The sequence below is a fragment of the Podarcis muralis genome, chromosome 8 (genome assembly GCF_964188315.1).
Source record: "Podarcis muralis chromosome 8, rPodMur119.hap1.1, whole genome shotgun sequence".
In the NCBI taxonomy this organism is placed as follows: domain Eukaryota; kingdom Metazoa; phylum Chordata; class Lepidosauria; order Squamata; family Lacertidae; genus Podarcis; species Podarcis muralis.
This window is the reverse complement of record NC_135662.1, coordinates 39918441-39938059: the sequence shown is the minus strand read 5'-3', so window position 1 is coordinate 39938059 and position 19619 is coordinate 39918441. Positions and strand designations below refer to the sequence as shown.

Genomic DNA, 19619 nt, shown 5'->3' with positions numbered 1-19619 from the left:
TCTCTCCCCCTTCTCCATGAACATCATAAAGCACACAATTCAAAAGCTCTAAAAAGGGACAAACTTCTAGAGATATGGCCAAAGTTCACATGAAGTTTGGCATTCAGTATGGCATTCCATTTGAAGAGAAGCATTGCATAGTTTTTTTTCTAATTCAGTTCAGAGATGAATTCCTTCTTTACCTAATCTCTCTTACCTGGTAGCAGGTTCTGCTGCTCTGGTGGCAGAGAATGTATGGAGACATCTTTCCTTGCCTCACCCTCCTTCCTACAGCAGCAATCCTGATGCCAGGAGCTTGGGGAAATATAAACCCTTCATACTGTTACCACAAGAGCAGAAAGTGCTGCCACTGGGCAAGGGGATTCGGGTGCTTATGAGAAGTGGGGAGGGGGTGAGCAGCATTAAGCACTGCACTCACACTGATGCCATTGGGAGAAAGACAGAGTCTATTCTTGCTTTTAACTGCTTCAGAATAAACTCAGCCAATTTTCCAGTCTCAAGGAGGAAGGGGAGAAACTCATTTTGACAAGCCTAATTATAAATGTAATCCGTGCAAACTTGCCCATTGCTACAAATTTCTTAAACAAACGAGAAAAGGGACTGAAGCTTTTAGCATGCAGACAATATGCTTTTGAATCATTCCGTGGCCCTGATTGAGGGAGCCAGAAGCAGAGAATGGGGTTTTGGTTGTGTTCCTGACATTTCCCCCGCCATAGTAAGAGCTCTGACAGTGCTGATAACCTATAATGCATTCAAAAAAAAAAGGTGCCTGTGCCAGCTTCTGTTTCCTACTCCCGCTCACAACAAATGATATGGAGTGAAATAGATTTCTACTTGCAGATTGTTTTCTCTGGATCAGGGTGATTGTTTTATTATCTAGATGTTAATAGAAAAATCACAATCCACATTGGTCAAATGTCAAGATTGTACTTTCTCTATGAGAGTCATGAAAAACAAAGCACAGTTTGTTTTTCTTCTTCCATGGTGCTACTTTCCTCTAAAATCTCTTTCAACGCCGTTTCCTCTGATAGAATCCATCAGATAGGAAACTGCACTAACAAAACTATTAACATAGTTATGGCTTCGGATTTATATTTTCAGAACAGAAGAAACCACACACAGATATCTTAATCAACATATCCAGCTGGCAACAGTGTCAGAATAAGAGAAATGTCAGCTGCCTTCCAGACAGAAACCATTAGAATCAGCCTCAGTCCTTGTAATATTTTCTCTAGCCTTATAAAATCCTACTTTGCTCATTCACCTGAAGCAAGTAATTTGCTTTGACAGGCCACTGACATACTATCAGCTTTTACATTATCATGATTACCACAAGCCTGATCTATACTTCACTGAAGTCAGTGGGTGCCTTTCCACTGATTACTCCCCCCACCCCAGTGCCAAAATATACCCTAAGCCTCCTCAAAGAACACTGCAGATTATTTTCCCAAGGTATTTACTTGACCAGAAGAATAAATTTGGTTTGGAACCTATCACATACCCCCATCCATATTCTCTTTGTGCACATTACTGTGTTTTTATTATTAAGAGCTGGACCAAATTTCTGACAGCTTCAATTTTCATGTCAAAAATTGCACTTCTGGTCAATCAGGGCCTTTATTGATCAGCTAAGCAATGTGCAGGAAAATTGTGAGAGTTTCTGCATGTATCATACATATCAGTACACAAATCACTGCTCAGCGGTGTTGAAAAGTCCCTGATCTGGCCCACAAGAAAATACCAGAAGGGTTTTGAGATCTCTGAGCTTTTCTCACCAAACTTTGAGAGAGCCTCTGGCTCAACTGAGTGAATCCATTTCTTGAGGACATGGTGAGGTGGGGGCTGTCACCAGTCACATGAATTGTAGGAGAAGGCTTGCCCACAGAAAGCAGATAAAGGGACTAAGCCCAAGATTTTGGTCCAATTAGGAAGCTTCCTTGAGGTTGGTGACACAAGCATAGGAATTCAACAGCTTTATTCTGACATTCTGTTCCCTGCTAACAATAATACAAGAGGAGGAACTGATTGCTCAGGGTTCCAGATCGCATGGGAGCTTGTACTATGAAGGTTCCTACCTCACAGCAATGGTATTTTTCAGTAGAAAGCTACTGCTACCCAATATTATTGACCTTTACAATTTATTACTTGTGGCAGCAACACTCGTAACAGCATATCATAATCTACCCTGGTATTTTTATTTTTTTGAGAAACTCAAAAAGCCTTTTCGTTATCTTTGAAATTCATGAGTGAAGACAAAATCCTACTGCTGCTTTTCCTTTTCTGATGCCAGTAAAGCTGAATAATTCAAACTTGAGATCCTTACCCTTTTATCTCTCCTGCCACTCATCAAAAACTGGGGGGTTGGGGTGATGAGTGATGGCCTTTGGATTTCAAAGCCTTTGTAGCTCTTGATTATTATTACTTCACTTTTCTATAGCAAACAACATCTAAAGTAGCTAGCAAGAAGTGTAAACACAAAGCATACAAATATTAAAATTACACGAAGCACAAATTAATTATTCTTTACTAAGCATCCTTTAGATTTGTTATGGATTGAATACAGAGGCCAGGATCAATTCCTGTGGCTCAGGCAGGCAAACAAGCCAAAGCTGGTTAAAAAGTGCAGGCTGAATCCAGGAGCATATCCAGCTGTACATACCTTGGAAGAAAAAGCATCTTCATCCAGAAGAGACTGGATAATCATCTTCAAATTCATAGAGCCTTTAACAGCATTTCCATCTTATCTGGATGAAGTATCAAGTTGTTCACCCCCCACCAATTCTTTCCTGGTACCATATGCCAGTTCAAGACTGTCACCTACCACTTTGTGTTCAGAAAATGGAAATGTGTCATTATCATTATACTGATGGTAGTTCAGTCGTTGTTTCAGTTCCCATATTGTAATTTTCTGTCCAAAAGAGCAATCAACTCCCTACAGTCTTTATTGGAATCCAGTATCATGGCTTTGCAGTATAGCATGTATTGTTAGGGTTTCATTAGCACTTTCACCAAACTAGGAAATATTTATGTAACGCTCCCCACCCCTTTAGCCTGATTATAACTATGCAGAAATTATGCTTGGTATGAAAAAGGTGACTGAAACACTGGAACTTGTGGTCATTAATAGAAACACTAGAAGCTGCCTTATTTCAAATCAGACCACTGCACTGATAAAGCAGCAGATCTCCAGGGTTTCTGATGGGGGATATTTCCATTCCTAACTGGAGATGCAGCCAATTAAACCTTGGACTACCTTCATGCAAACCAGATGCTGTACCACTGAGTTGTAGCCCTTCCCCATAAACATAAAAGGCTACCTTATATCAAGCCAGATGATTGGTCCATTTTGCTTAGTAATCTTGACACTGATTGGCAGTGGCTGTCCAAGGTTTCAGGCAGGCAATCTTCTCCAGCCAGAGTTGCCAGAGATTGAACCCATGACCTTCTGCAGGTAAACTTCATTCTCTACCACAAAAGACAAACAAAAGAAAGTCCTTTTCATATCACATAGTTAACTGAATGGAAGTTGCTGCCACTAGATGTAAGACAGGGGGCTTCAGAGGGTAATAAAAATTAATTCACAGAGGATATGCCTATGGATGACTATTAACCATGGCAGCTAAATGGTAACTTCAAATTCAGAGGCAGCTTGTCTCAGCATATTATTTGTTGTGGGGCAAACAAGAGGACAGATGCCTTCTTGACATACTTGTAGAATTCCCAAAAGCATCCGGCTGGTCACTTCTAGAAGCAGGATGCTGGACTCAATGGATCCTTGGTGTTATCCAACAGGGATATTCTTGGTTTTGAAATTCCTCAACCCACAAAGCCAGATGGCTTTAGCAGCTTCCATGTTTTCTGAAATCGGGTCATTATTAGCTGGCAATGAAGCTAACCCTGCAGCTTCCAATTAAAATTAAATCACTTGTGCCAAACAAGGGGGAAAAGCAAGTGCCTAAGAAGTAATCAGGATTCTTCACCACTCCAAACCCAGCACCTGGCACACTTGAGGGTAGCTTTCATTTTGGTCGGAACGAGCTGGCATGATGGGATGGCTGATACACTGCCTATTTCCCAGAGTGCCAATTCCAAGCTCTGCTAAGTAGCAAAGCTTTGTAACAAAAGTGAATTCAAGGAAGGATGTATTAAGCCCATCTTGGAACAGTGTGTTTGCATGATACAATGTCAAGAGCAATAAGAATGTGATGCTTTTAGAGGGTTTTCTTTCCCAATTAGATGTATCCTCTAATAAAATCAAGAGGAACAGATGTTTCTAACAAGAGCAATGTCGGCTTCATTTGGATGTAATGTAAAACTATAATTGAGTGTTGCAGGAATGAGCCTGGGCTTCATTAGCCACCCTGCCCTCTGTTTTCCTCTAGTGCAGGCATAAGGAGAGCAGTAGTTTTCACTTCCATTTTTAACTAACCAGAGTTTAACTAACCAAATCCCAACAAAACCATGGTTTAGGAAGTTGGTTTGTTTTCCTAAGCCTGTAGCCCCCCAGATGCTGTTGAACTACAACTCCCATCAGCCTTGTCCGCGGTATCTGGATCTGGTGGGAGTTGTAGTGCAACAACAACTACAGAGCTACAGGTTGGCCACCCCAACTCTACATTACGGTTCAGATGAACCTCTTTAAAGTTTGGATGTAACAATACACTGTGGGTAAATCAGAATGGAAACCAAAGTTTCCAATTTCCTCCTTGCAGCCATACGAGAAGAGGAAATGAGGAGCACACAAGTCCAGAGCTCAGGCAGTTAATGCTAAACCATTTCACACCAGGCCTGTGAGAATCAACAAATTAGGTAGGAAGTTCAGGTTTCCTGACATAGGGTAAAATATGTTCAGCCAGTTGTAGCATGAAATGTCAAATTAATAATGTTTCCTAGCAAGTGCACATTGATAGTTCCCATTATTTTCATTTTGCTGAGAAGCAGTTCTTGAAATACTGCATTATCCTGGAATTTGGACTGGAAAATGAGAAGTTTTGTGATGATCAAAAGACCACAGAAGAGTTAGAGAGGGAGGGTGCTTATTAACTTTTTCTTGCAACTACTGTACATTTTGTTTGCTGGTGCCTGGAAGGCCGCCATTGCATGGTTTGTAGCGGTTTTGTGCTTTGGTTTTTTTCCTGCTCACTTTTGACCTTCTGAACATGTGCATTTGTAACCCTCCTTTCAACAAATCTTCCAGGGCAGCTTATGCAAAGAGAATACAAAAAAAAAAAAAAATGTTTTAAAAAACCAGCAGGCAATAGCAGAAATAATAATGATAGCTAGATAAAAGCAGCAAGAAATCATTTGATAGATATGAAGGCCAACTGAGAAGCTAAAGCAGGTCTAGGAAAACAAAAAGGTCTCTGCTGGATGTGAAGATGTGAAGGCAGGCACCAGGCAAACCCTCTCCCCTTGCTTTAGCTCCCCCCCCCCATCACTATAGTCCTTCTAAGTCCCTGATCCTTGCTACAATGTTGTGCAGGTGTCCTGTGCCCAAACAGCATCTGCAAATGGACAATTAGGATCTTGCATCAAGTGCCTTCAAAGGGTAATGAAAGTGCATCAACAAATGAGACTATCAGGTGTGGGGCAAGTGGTCATGGTTTAGAGAAAGCAGCATTACAGTCTAAATTGGGACTCATACTGAGCCTAATTAGGCCCACAGGACAGAGATTTCCCACCCAGCCCTGATTAATAAGCTTAGTCTTCTTATAGCAATCTTATTGTGTCTAAAAATCTTCTGTAGAGGTCCATATGCAAGAAATTTATTGAACAGATATATAATACACAGCTGCAAAGAAGCTGTTGTGGCTTTTCGACTTTGGAATCCCTCTCTAAGGAGCCATACCTAGTGCCAACATTGCAATCTTTTCAAGACTTTGCTCTATATCCCAGGCATTTAGTTGGAACCGTTTTTGTTCTTCTGTTAAAATCTGAGAATGGGAAGTTGCACAATGTGTCATTGCTGAAATGAAGTTTATCGGTAGTCTAGAGGCAGGGGTAAAGCAAATGAAAGGCTGGAGATGACTGGTTAAAATGCTTAATTTAACCCACTGAAATTGATTGCAGTTATGGCCCAGAATGCTAGATTAGTTTTCAAAGATCAATCAGTGGATGTTTATTTCTTCAGATTAACACGGTTGTCACCATCTTGCCCTTCTTGTAAGCTTCCCTTAGGCATTTGTCCATAGCTAGAGACAGAATGATGGACCAGATGGCCTGTCTCAGCATAGCAATTTTATACCCAAGTTAAATATCTCACCCTCAGTATCTGCTTCTTCACTTTGGGGTTAATAATGACCTGGAGGAAATAAGGATTACAGAGCATTATCTCTATTAGTATTTTCCACATTAATGTGTGTGTGTGTGGGGGGGGATCTTCTAATTTGTTTGCTAAATGTAAACCCTGCAGCTTAAATACAACTGTATTTTCAGGGAGGCTTCAATTAAAGTAAAAAAAGAACTACAATACAAACAATTATAAAATTGTCCACCATTATAAAACCAGCATGTGAAAATACAAAAAAAATTACACTGAGGGCTTAAAACCCTAAAACTTGTCTTTATCTGATGCTGAGCAGCAATACCTATTACTTTTGGAAAGCCAAACTTATACTGGCTATTGGAAACTTTATAACTTTTGGCTATAAATTTGCATTTATGAACTTGAGCTCCCCAGCCCAGAGATCCCAATGTGCTCATTGTATCTTACATTATAATATGTTCTAACATTTAGTATTAAACTGTTGTTTTAAGAACTGAGTGAACCTGTGTGAGGGAATCCTGACACCTAGAATGGAATGCTAAGACTGCTTCAAAAAGCTTGGATGCTCCACTATTGTACCAAGTGTACATGATGCTGAGGCATGCAGCTGAATAAGTACTCCCACAGACCTGCCACTTTGCCAGAAATTTGAATATTGTCATAAGGCTTACATATAGCTGCCCATGTTTACATCTCGAAAACTTAAAGAAGACCATTTATTCACATCCCGTATTCAGTCAATGCTGAAGGGCTACCTCTTTCCCCTGGCCTTTGAGACTTGAGATGTGTATTTTTAGAGCCTACCCTATTTTTTATGTCTGTATGGAAACACCATTTACCTTCCAGCCAGAGTGGTACCTATTTATCTACTTGCACTTTGATGTGCTTTCGAACTGCTAGGTTGGCAGGAGCAGGGACCGAGCAATGGGAGCTCACCCCATCGTGGGCATTCGAACCGCTGACCTTCCGATCCGCAAGTCCTAGGCTCTGTGGTTTAACCCACAGCACCACCCGTGTCCCTTGATAGGTAGAGTTTGTAATATTTCATCATTCTTTGGGGAACAATTTCTCTAAAGGCAGTTGGGTCCATTGTCCCAGGTTACAGTTTTGGAATTACAGATGGTTTCTTTGCTTTCACAAGAGCTGAATGAAGCCAAAGTCCCATGTGTGGCAATCTGATTGGTATATTTGTCTCACCTAGAAATGGGCAAACAGATATAGTTTGATCATGATGGGTAGAAGGAAGTTCTAAAGCACAAGATGATAGTCCTATGTTTTCCCCCTCAGGTAGGAAGCCATATGGAAACCCTGCTCCATTACATAACATTCATCAGCCCATTTGGCCAATTTTATTGAAATGGAAGTTATCAGAACACTAACTTTGCACTAGGAAAATGAGTTAATCTGCAATAAATAGGTGCTCAAGACAGGAGATGAAGTCTGGCTTATTTAACACGTCTTTGACATAGTGTAAATTGGGGTCTTCACTTTACTTCTATCTTTTGCTGTTAACCAGGGTCAGGTGAAGCTAAAAGGATTTCAACGAACATTTCACAAATGCAGCCTGACTGCTCTGAACCAAACACTGTCAAAATGTGATGCAGTTTTATGATCAAAGAGACTTCGGAGCAGAGAACACTGTTCTTGTTTAATTTTATTATCATTGGTACGTTATAAAGTTCCCTAGAAGGACTTTTTCTCTTCTTATATTTTGTTGGCTGATGTTCCTGTGTATGTTTTTTCCCCTTCTTCTCCCCCCCCCCCCCTTTTAGGCTGTGCTATGGCGGTACAAGTTTTCCCAGCTTAAAGGGTCTTCAGATGATGGCAAGAGCAAAATCAAATTCTTGTTCCAAAATCCAGATACTAAACAGATTGAAGCAAAGGTAAAAACAAGAACTTCAATATGTTTCCCTTGTCTGAAGGATATTAGATCAAGTAATCAGGGGCAGGGAAGACAACAAAATTTGAGGCTCATGTACTGATGCTTAAATAACAAGATGAACACTCAGTTCTGTTGCTATTTGTCTGAGAACTAGAAAAAAAGTAAACTAAAAATCAGGCAGAGCTGCATGCAAAGCCAAGCCAAGCCGATAACTAGGTTGGTGCATTGTAGTCTTTATTCAGTAGGGAATTGCACATTGAAAGGACAGTTCCTTCAGTGTAGAAGTCTGCCCCTCAGTAGCTAGTCTAGTTATTTAAGGTATTATCTATGTTTTAATACACATACAGAAAGGCTATTGCTGTAACTATACACACTGCTTGTACTCTGGGGAGGTCACTTGAGTGCTCCTAACATAGCACGCCCATGGGGTGCGCTCCATTGTCTTTTGAGACAGATGGATGCCATCATGGGCCATCAACATGTTAACGGCTTGGCTTATCTCTGGCTAGCTATGTGAAGCTGCCTTGGCTTGTGATCCTAAACTGAATGCAGCAGCACTTGGCTTTTAATTAACCAAACTTTTCTTACCTCATGAATTCATGAGCTTGCTCAAATTGCAGCTCTTTACTGGGTCTAGAGATTATGGAGAGTCTGCCCCTCCCCCAAACGCATAACAATACATTGTTGTAAAGGGTGCTACAGATATTTATTAGGTATGCATTTCAACTTTGTGGTTTGGCAGAGCTTAGCATATGCTATGAATACTAAACTACCCAGGTGAAATTATGCCATATACTTATTTCATTTATTATATCAGGTAGCTGATGCCATTCCTGCTTCTCAGCCACCTGGTAACAGCAGACTGTGCTGAGACAGAATTTGTACACTTTTCTTCCCTCTGATTCCTAATCTTTGTCAGAAAGCGTTGCTGTAACAACAGTTGTGGTGTGAGTGGGGGAATGCTAGTGGATTTGTCTATGTGTTGTGGTTGCGTCTTGAGGCCCCAAGACTCACCCCCAAAATAAATACACACAAACATTTATATTAGTTTAAGTTTTTGGGCAAATTTTGGCCACAACTTTATTGAAATACAATCACGTGAGCAGTATTGACTTAGGCATTGACTCCCCACTATAACTGACTCCACCTCTCAGGGCGATCGTTCAATGGTGTAAACCAAACAAGGGAGCAAGATTGATGAGGACCAACCTAAGCTCACCCCAGTGTTTCTGTGGTCCTGGCATGGCCCTAGCCCCTCAAGCGGACTTCAGATGAGATCCAGGACCCCCAGATTCCTTTATCAGAATACCCAATTCCTGGAGGGGCAGGTGATGGCCTCACCTCCCCTCCCCACAATCCAACTGAGCCAATGCCTAACCGCCACCTTACAAGTTGTGACGGTTTGCTAAGGGGTAGGCAAAAACCAAATGGCTAAAAGCCAATCTGCCAAATGGAAAAAAATTCCTACCCAGCCCCTGTTCCAAAACAGGTGACCCAAACCAAAGCAAGGCCAAGCAACTCTACCTAAACTAGGGAGGGTGGGCGGGTGTTCAGCCGTGCAAATGCAAGTGCCCCACTTGCACCACACTGCTGCTTTTAACGCCCCTGGGATCATGCCACCTACTGGCTATTGGCTAAAACAGCCTGGCATGATCCCAAGGGAATGGCCAGGACATCCTGCTCCCCCCCCCATTTTAAGCCTGTCAGGTGAGCTCTTGGGTCCCGAGTGCAACCAGGACCCTCTGTTATGAGGATCCCATTTATACATTGTGGAGTTATATACAACAGAAGGAATGAAGACTATTTACTTTAAGAATAATAATTTTATTATTTATACACCACCCAACTGGCTGGGCTGTTCCAGCCACTCTGGGCAGCTTGCAACACATATAAAAACATCAGACATTTAAAACCTCCCAATACAGGTCTGCCTTCAGAGGTCTTCTAAAAGTTGTATAGTTATTTTTCTTCTTGACATCTGATGGGACAGTGTTCCACAGGGAGGGCGGCACTGCTGAGAAGGCCCTCTGCCTGGTTCCCTGTAACCTCATTTCTCGCAATGAGGGAACCATCAGAAGGCCCTCAGCGCTGGACCTCAGTGTCCGGACTGAACAATGGGGGTAGCAGCACTCCTTCAGGTATACAAGGCCTTTGAAGGTCAGCACCAACCCTTTGAATTGTGTGGCGCTGGTCTGAGTCCTAGACTTTTGCATGTCATGAAGAAGCAGCTTCCTGTTTTATGCTTCTGTTATAACTTGCAAACCTTCAAAGTGAGAGACATCTGATGCCAGGACAGCTTATCTACAGGGAAGAAAATGGGGCAAGGGACAGCGACCATATGCTCTTTTTTAGTGCCTCCTCATAGCATGTGAGTAGAGGATAAATTATTACATGTGATATCTTCTTCCTGCATAAGTACTGCTGTGAAAGCCTGTTCTCTGTAAAAGTGTTTGAGCATGTGTCTCAGGATTGCATAAAGCAGCATGCCAGAGCATTTTGCATTTTCTGTCAGACTTTACTTCATAAAAAAGCAAATTCCCGTTCACCTGCACTTATACCTATATGTTTAATCAAGAACAGAGAATTCAAATGCGGGTTGATGTGCAGTCACTGACAGAATATTTTATTGGCCAGTAGCTTTAACATTAACCTGGGTATGTCTAGCAATCTTTCTCCATTGTGAGGTAAGTTCTGACAGGGGGGAAATATATATAGATCCTGACAAGTGAGAAGCCCATGCTATTAAAGCAGCCGCCTGCACATTTGACCAGTCAGTCATGTTTGCCCGCTTGGACATAAAACTTTAGTTACAAACTGAACATAAAATAACACTAAATCTAGTTTTATAATCTTCAGTGATAGAGGAAGTCTTGCTCAGGTACAGTTCTAAGGAAAAAGTCTTGGCTCATTGGGAATTGCCAGACAATAATAAACTTGTTTTGTTGTGATACATTTCATAAAAGAATTCAGAGAGGAGTTTATTCCGGATTAAATTCCATGTGTTTGGTTCTCATGCAGGTTTTTGGAAATGTGAGATTTACTGCTGCACAACAGAGGATTGCCGCCATAGGCACATGATGTCCTCAGCTGGTACAGGGAAAGCTGAGAGAATGAGCACAGGAGACTGGTATTGGGTTGAATTAGGCCACAACTTTATTGATTACAGGAAAGGGTAGGTTTGGCTTAGGCATTGGGCATGTATCCAGCATCAGGCAACACACCTACTATCTGACAGGAACCTAGTAGGTTTGACACTGTACTGTGCCACAACCCCGCACAGGCTGCCATTTGGAGAGTGTATTGGCCCATCAGTCCCCGTGTGGATTCCTGGACAGAGTCACCCCTTCCAGACCCCTTTAGCAGTGTATCCTCCAGCCCAATGCCTTATCCCCCAAAGTTGTAACAGTTACTGTTAGGTAGGTGGAAACATGCCAAATTGCTTGCAGAAGAAAATTCCTCCCTGCCCCCGAACATGACAACCAAGCAAAGCATAGCAAAGACCGTATGCCACACGTCTGCTTCCCCACTGGGCAGACCACCAACATACTGGGGTGGGTGAAAAATCCTGTGATGGTCAGCAAATAGGGCAGCCTGCACCTGGCCACCTCCTTAAATAAGCTAAAGGTGGAATGGGCACAGCCTCTCCTGCCACTGCCCCTCCTAATCTATTGTGCAATCAAGTTGCCTGCAGATCAATTGTACCATTAAGTGACTTTAACTTAGTGCTACAATCCAGTATATTCAAAGCACACATTAGTAAAAATCAGGAAGAAATGTGAAATGCTCCTTGAGAATGTCAGACTCATTAGTCTACTATTTATGGTGGAAAGCTAGCCAAATTTTGGCATTGTTTACAATGCAGCCTTAATTACGAATTACCAAGTGCATTATAGAAATACAGCAGCACCATGCTTCATTGCTTAGTGTGTATTCCTCGCCCTTTGATTGTAAAGATTTTTTTGAAAAAGGATAGCTTTCTATAATGCTGTTTTTGAAAGCTCAAACTCAGCCTTTTAAAATTGTATTTGTTTGGGGGACACTGTGCTTTATATTTCATGCAGAAAGCATCCCAGAGAACACATCTTTTAAGTTCACATCCTCTTTGCTGTTTCCACATTTAGCTAATAATAAATTTTATTTATACCCTGCCCTCCCCAGCCAAGGCTGGGCTCAGGGCAGCTAACAAGCAATAATAAAAACAAATTGATTGAAATACAACTTAAAAATGACATTAAAATACAACTTTAAAACATTAAAACATTTAAATTCAGCCTCATCACGGGAGGAGAGAGGGAAAAAGAAAGAGGGGGAGGGAATCAAATTGACTCCAAGCCAAAGGCCAGGTGGAACAACTCTGTCTTACAGGTCCTGCAGAAAGAGATGAGATCTTGCAGGGCCCTGCTCTCATGAGACAGAGTGTTCCACCAGGTCGGAGCCAGTGTTGAAAAGGCCCTGGCTCTGGTTGAGGCTAGTCTAACTTCCCGGGACCTCTAGGGTGTTGCTATTTACGGGCCTTAAGGTCCTCTGTGGGGCATACTGGGAGTGGCAGTCCCGTAGGTACGAAGGTCCTAGGCCGTGAATAGGATATTTCTGTTTAGTTCCTGGGTTCACAGAAGATGTAACAACTTAAATGATGCCAGCATTGTGGAGAGGGAATATCATCATGTTTTGTTAAGTCTTTGTGAGTTTCCCATTACTTTTAGTTATAAAATTCTAGGCAAAGGTTAGACCAATCCATTTATGTCACTCATCCATCACTCTGTTAATTCCAAACATAGAGTAACATCCCCCCCCCATGTTATTTTATTTAACAAAAATTGTATACCAATTAACTATAAATAGAACCTCTAAGGCAGGGGTTGTCAACCTGGTCCCTACCACCCACTAATGGGCATTTCAGGATTCTAGGTGGGCGGTAGGGGGTTCTATGGCACAAGCTGAATCCTCTTTCCATTGAGCACCGGTGGGCGGTAAGGAAATTTTACCATCAAGAAAGATGCATTAGTGGGCAGTAGGTATAAAAAGGATGACTACCCCTGCTCTAAGGGGTTTACAACCCCGCCCCATAAAATATACATTACCATTATCAATAATAGTCATAGTCAAAAGCAAGTTTTGAAAAACGGTTCACCTTGATCTGTTTTACGCCATCAGCATATTGATGATATCCTCAGCCCATCCCACAGTGATCTCTTGCCAATGCTGGAAAATATGGGGAAAGTAATAGAACTGTGACATGATCACAATTTCCTGACAGATTCTAGTAGCTATTAATGCTGAAATCCAGTGTGGTGCAATGACTGAGAGTGTCACATGTGAGTTTCTGGCTCAAATCTTGCCCAGCCATGGTTAGATGGCCTTTACATAGGCTGGCATCTGTGTCTCCAGTGCTATGTGTGGATAATAGTACTATCCATTGATTTTAATGGGTCCAGTATTCAATATGACTTCAGTCAGATGCAACCCAAATCATACGTTGCTCATAGTTGTAGTAATAATATTCAGTGTCATAATTTGTGAAAAGGTACCAGACTATACTAGATTAACAACCAAAGTATGTTGTAAGCCTAAGTATTAGCATTGTTCTGCCCCCACAAAGGCCAGTTATTTAGTGATAGCAAATTTGGGTATTAGTATTAGGTAGAAGGAATAATTCTGCCCCTTTAAGAAAAGCTAATGCCTTTCTCCCTTTTTAGACCTCAAGGCAGGTTGAGAAATGTAGGTACAGCAATATTCTAGTATCTATTGGCTCTGCTCATAGCAGAAAGAAACCTCCCTTTCTCTTTTGTTTCAGTCTACTGCTTGCATATCCAGGAAGATGGATGAACTCGCTTGTTCTTACATAACTCAACAGGGAACTTCATAAAAAGCATCTAACCACTTTAATTTTCCTAACTTGTAACATGAAGTTAACGTAATTTGCAGGGAATCATCATGAACCTGGCACATGCTAAACTGTAGTTAGTGGATATAGTATACATGCAGCAGGATATTTTTATTCTGAAAATAGTAGCCTAGCATGTCATAAAACATGGCTTAACAGTTAGAACATTTTGCACTAGGATGGTAGAAATCTCAAAACACTGGTTTGTATCCAACTAAGTCATATTAAACTTAAAGTGATTTAAATCAATAAGCTTAGGTTAGTCAGTTCCATTGCAGTGGTTCCAACTCTGTGTATGACTTAGATGCCACCCACTGAATGTGGCTTTCCATCTCTATGGGAAGAGATAAGCAGCATCCCCAGGTTCTAGTAATCCTCCTTATTCAGAATGTCCTCTACAAGCTTTTTGACCATCAAGGTCACAAATGGAATGGGCACCATTAGGCAATTCTTCCCAAGGGGTGAAGTAACATGGCTGCCAATGCTGCCCAGGAGGGTTTGGTCAGGGGCTTTGATCCCCGCTGGGACAGACAGAACCAGAAGAAAGGATAACAGCTGTGAGCAAGACTGTGGCTCGGCATGGTTATTAGGAAACTCAGCATTGCAAAAGGAAGGTCCCACCTCTTTAGGGAAAATGGGATTTGCTTAGTTAGTGGAAGGAGGCTGCAAGCTTTATCATGGGAATGTGGTAAAAAATATTAAGACCTTATGCTTACCTGTGTAAAGAGGAAAGGATCCAAGGTAGGTTGATCACTCCAGATGGCACAAGGACCAGTGTAGAACTGGAAAATGTCACCTGTGTTGGGAGAGCAAAAAGTTTATGTTGACTGCAATGGGAAAAAGCAGAATGGTCACAAGGAGCAGAGGGATACAAGTAGCTCAGCTCAGGAACCTTCTTATGCCTGATTTTCCTCATAATAGCTTAATTCCCACCCCATATGCCCATTTTTCATGTTCTTTCAATAATGTTGTGGCCAGTTCAAGCCCATTGAGTGGTTTCCACTTTCTTTTATCCTTCTCTACCTACCAGAGGGGCAGGGGGATGAGTTAGCCCATGGATTGTAGAAATAAAGAAACAGTGAATTTAACTTTCTTCTTTCTAGTTCTTCAACAAATTTTCTTTTCCATGCTAAGTCATGGCTTAGTTTCTAGCATTCATTGTCACAAACGTCCAATATAAAATTGCTGTAGCATTCCACTCAAATATTTGAGTGCATGTTATCCAAAGAAGGTGTTTCTTCATTGGCCAACAAATGCTGCAGGTTTCCGCAGTGATGGGTGACCATCCTTGACTTGGTTAAACCTCTGTTGGATTGTCTCTACAACAGAGTGCTGGGTGTGCTGTGGAAGATGAAGAAAGGTGGCCTAATCTTACCTTTGACTTCTTTGCTTTCACTTTCAGGAGTTGGAATTTTCCAACCTGTTTGCAGTCCTGCATTGTATCCACTCCTTCTTTGCGGCCAAAGTGGCCTGTTTGGACCCACTCTATGTTGGCAGTCAGGCCACAGCTGCTGCTACTGCTGTTACTGCTGCTGCTACTACTGGTGCTGCTGTTGCTACAACTTCTGGCACTAGCAAATTGAAGTATACGACTTGATGGCTCCTATTTCTGCACTTGCCACTTTCCAGGAGTACATGAGACTACGTATACGAAACATTCATCAGACAGGTCTCTCGGAGAACAAACAGCAAGCAAGAGAACTGACTCAAGAGACAAATGGCAGTTGTCAGCAGAGTATGGTCACATAGGATCATGAATTAAGTCTCAATTTTACAAGGCATCAGTACATAATCCAAGCAGAAATCTCTGAGGTGGATGAAGATGCTTTTCTAGTATAATCTGATTGTGTTTTGAATGACACTGGAAACAAAAGAAACAGAAATAAACGAATGACACAGTGCTGCACTTAAGTATTTAATACAATTTTCAAATCTCCATAATAATAGACATTTTCTTTCCAGATGTTTTTATATGACAACCTACCAAGTTCTGGATCAGAACTAATTTCCTCTTGCTAGACTATAAATGTCAAGCAAAGAGGGATCAGTGTGTAGCAACAAGGAAGTGAATGCAAAAAGATGCTACTGTATCTCCTTAGAAAAGAAAGCACCTTAAGTACTGTTGCAAATTCATATTTGTGCCCTTTTGACATAGAATCATCTTCATTCTTAATTTTGGTTCCATCCCATTATCATAATGATAATAGTATAGCCATATTAGGTCAACATGTTTTTAAAAAGGAAATATAAGCATAATGAAGCCATCTGCTATTGAAGCCTATAGTACTTAAGCCACTTAGCTCTTGCTCTCATGAACAGCAAACGAGGTGGAAATTCTGTAATTCTCAAATTGCAGTTTGGGGCTCACAAAATTCAGTGTTCTGTGATACAGGCAGTAGCAGCCAGCAAGGGGGGGGGGGCAAGGCAGCAGAGAGCTCATGGTGGTGCAGGTATGTTGCATTTCCTTCGCTGCTGCTCTTACACCACACCTGCTCCTCACTGCCTTGCCACTCCCTCATGTAGAGATGCATGACTTAGGGAAACCAAGTCAGAAACACAGCGCACACAGCCACCACATGCTGTTGCACATGGGGAGGGAGGAATCACAGCATGTAGCGAACTCGATGTGAGCATGAATGGTGGTAGCATAGCCTTCAACATGACATGCTAATTTTCTTTCTGTGTGAATATTTTTCATGGAGAATCTTCATAACTTGATGAGCCTTCACCTCAGAGCCTAAAGTGGTAGAGACTAAACACAGGTTCACCTGTTTTTGTGAGACCTAGGCCTCAATTCTGGAGTAATTCCATTGACCTTATTAGAACTACCCAGAAATTGTTTGAGGATCATGGTCTTAAGCCAACAAAACCTTTTCCCCTTTTCCCTTTGCTTTCTTTCTACATACAGATTCTCCGTTGTTAGTAAAAATCTGTTAACATTCAGAATTGTTTTAATTATGAATGAATTACAAAACCAATGTTAAACCTGTTTAATTATGTCTTTTATTATTCAGTTTTATAGTGAAGTGTCTTTTAATCTGCCAGGCTTTGTTCTCAAATCCCAAGTATTATATTTTGTTACAGGCACAATAAAGGTCGCACAAGGCTTCACTTTTAAATTTGATTTTCATATTACCAACAGGAAACCAAGAAATAGAATTCATTTACTCTTTTGTATTTTAATTAACAGCTGTTAAAAATGACCTTACGAAAAAGCAAGCTTTCTTGTAGGTTAAATGGAACATCCCAATTTTTGAAGTGAAACTTGGAAAGTTTTAGCAAACTCTTAAAATGGCATTCAGTGTTGTGTCATGTAAAACTAGCCCACAGGGTAAGACAATGAGCCCTTTTCAGATATTTTATGTATGAGGCCAGCAGGCTCTGCCTCCATTGTTCATGCATTCATTGTACCATTTGCAAAGACCTCCATACAGACAGTTGTACATGCAGAGGATTCTTCATCTGTTCGGCAACTCTGGAAAAGCAGCATGCTCTGATATTATAAGAGAGCCCTCTTTGCATCCACTGGGGTCTTTTCAGATAGTATAAGAAACACTCATACATTGGAAGGCAGAGCCTTCCGCTGAGATATAACCCCTCCCACATGCACTGATTTCATCTGTAAAATGTCTGAAAAGGGTAATATGCTTTACATGTATTTTTAAGAATTGTATTTTAATGATGAATCTAGAGAAAGTGTAAAATTTGATCTACTATATATGTACAGTGTATATAACACTGATAAGGTTCCAAAGAGCCATTAGGAAATATTCTCTCATTCTCTATCTCTCTGAAATGAGTTTAGTTTTGCATCGAGTACAATCCAGATCACAATTATGTGTATAAGCCAGATTCAAATCAATGCAAATAAGTATTTTCAACCATGCAGATTGTTCCCCATTGCCCTCACACCAAGGATAGGCATCATGTGGTCCTTGATCTAATTTCATACAAGTTGGGGAAAGGGGAACAATCCAGTGGGAAATGAGGTAACAGAAGGAGAGAGAGAAAAAATAGTGGCCAAAAGGGAGGGAAGGGGAGTTGGCTCCACCCACTCTTGGCTCCAGTTTCCCCATTGGTGGCTGCAGTCCCATCCACTACCAGCATGCAGTCTCCAATATATTACCCCTGAGACAAAATGGCCCTCAACAGAAATAAGGGTTGTCCATCTCTGCCTTTTGTGCAGAACTGTTCAGGGAGATTTGAGATCTATACATGCAGAGAGTCCTTTTTATATTTACTTTCCAGAAAAGTTGCCTCATCTCTGTCCCTCTTACTGTAAGTTGCTTTGCTGGAGTTTTCTTTGGGGCATGAATTTTAAAGTCCCATTGCCCATGTGTTCAGGGGATAAAATGAGATGGGCCAATGCTATACAATGGAATCTTGGCTCCCGATCACCCAGGGAGCTAACATTCTGGCTCCTGAACAAATGAAAACCGGAAGTAACTGTTCTGGTTTTCAAACGTTATTTGGAAGGCAAACACCCGGTGCGGCTTCTGATTGGCTGCAGGAAGCTGCTGCGGGCAATCAGAAACCACACCTTGATTCCTGAACTGTTTCAGGAATTGAACAGACTTAAGTTTGGGAACCAAGGTTCCACTGTACTATCTTAAACTGAAGCTTGTAACTGACAGTTTTCATTTCGCATATACATGTAGCACATATACATTTTATACCAGGATGGTAATCTGCTGCTACTTAACTATCCCTGTGCAATATTTTTATGAACTAATCATTCAATAATTTGTCGTTCTTGCTGAAATTAGCTTTGAAGGAAATAACTAAGGTTAAGAAGGAAACGGTGACTACATTTGATGTTACTTGGTCCAAACTATCCTTAAGAATGAGTCACTAATTGCAAGCATTATATTAGAACTTCATAGGAAGCTTGTCTGGGGGGTAATATTTAATAAATCATGGTGGGATCCAATTAACACTGTGCTAGCTCATACCAGTGAATCAAGGATGCAACACACACACAGTTTTCCCTGCTCACATAAGATAGATCATTCCCCTGCCCACCAAACAGGCTCTTGGAGCCAATCCCAGGCTCAATTGTTTCAACTCATCAACTTGGGCTTTGAAGGAAAGGCAGGATGTTTAAATGAATATGATAATATGTATTGAATTCAAAAACTAGTATCATGGTTCTGTGGATCCTTCATTAGCATGCAGCATGTTGAGAATCATGCAATAGAGTCAGTAATATTTTAAAATCCAAAGTTTTAGCCAGGATGTGACCTAAGCATCTCAAAAGACCACACACACATATCACATTGCCAATTTGTGCATCAAATTCAATTCATAAATCTATTCCATATTGTTTCCAGTTACAAATTCAAAGTAATATGTGTGAGAGTATAGTGATACAAGATGAATCTTGTACAAGGTGGCATATTTGAATTCACTAAGCTAGGAACCAAGGTATTCCAAGTACTCCATGTAATCTAAAGGCTCTGTTGTAAAAATGTGACACTGGAGAGATCTGAACGGTTGGCATTAGAGCCCGAAGTCAATAGCAAAATTTTGCCTGCTGACTTCAGTAGAATCAATGGCAAGCAAAGTACATGGTTGCTTTTACTTCTCAT

General features: G+C 41.2%; 1 protein-coding gene across 3 annotated transcripts in view; it reads left to right on the top strand.

Moving 5' to 3' along the window:
- Positions 1-15931, top strand: part of SNTG1 (syntrophin gamma 1) — a 214089-nt gene extending 198158 nt beyond the window's left edge. For all 3 annotated transcript variants that reach the window (XM_028737010.2, XM_028737009.2, XM_028737007.2), the window contains 2 exons: positions 8038-8148; positions 15434-15931. In XM_028737010.2, coding sequence (XP_028592843.2) covers positions 8038-8148; positions 15434-15628 — 306 coding nt within the window. In that variant the 3' untranslated portion in view covers positions 15629-15931. The remainder of the gene's footprint in view (positions 1-8037; positions 8149-15433) is intronic.
- The last annotated feature ends 3688 nt before the right edge of the window (positions 15932-19619 follow it).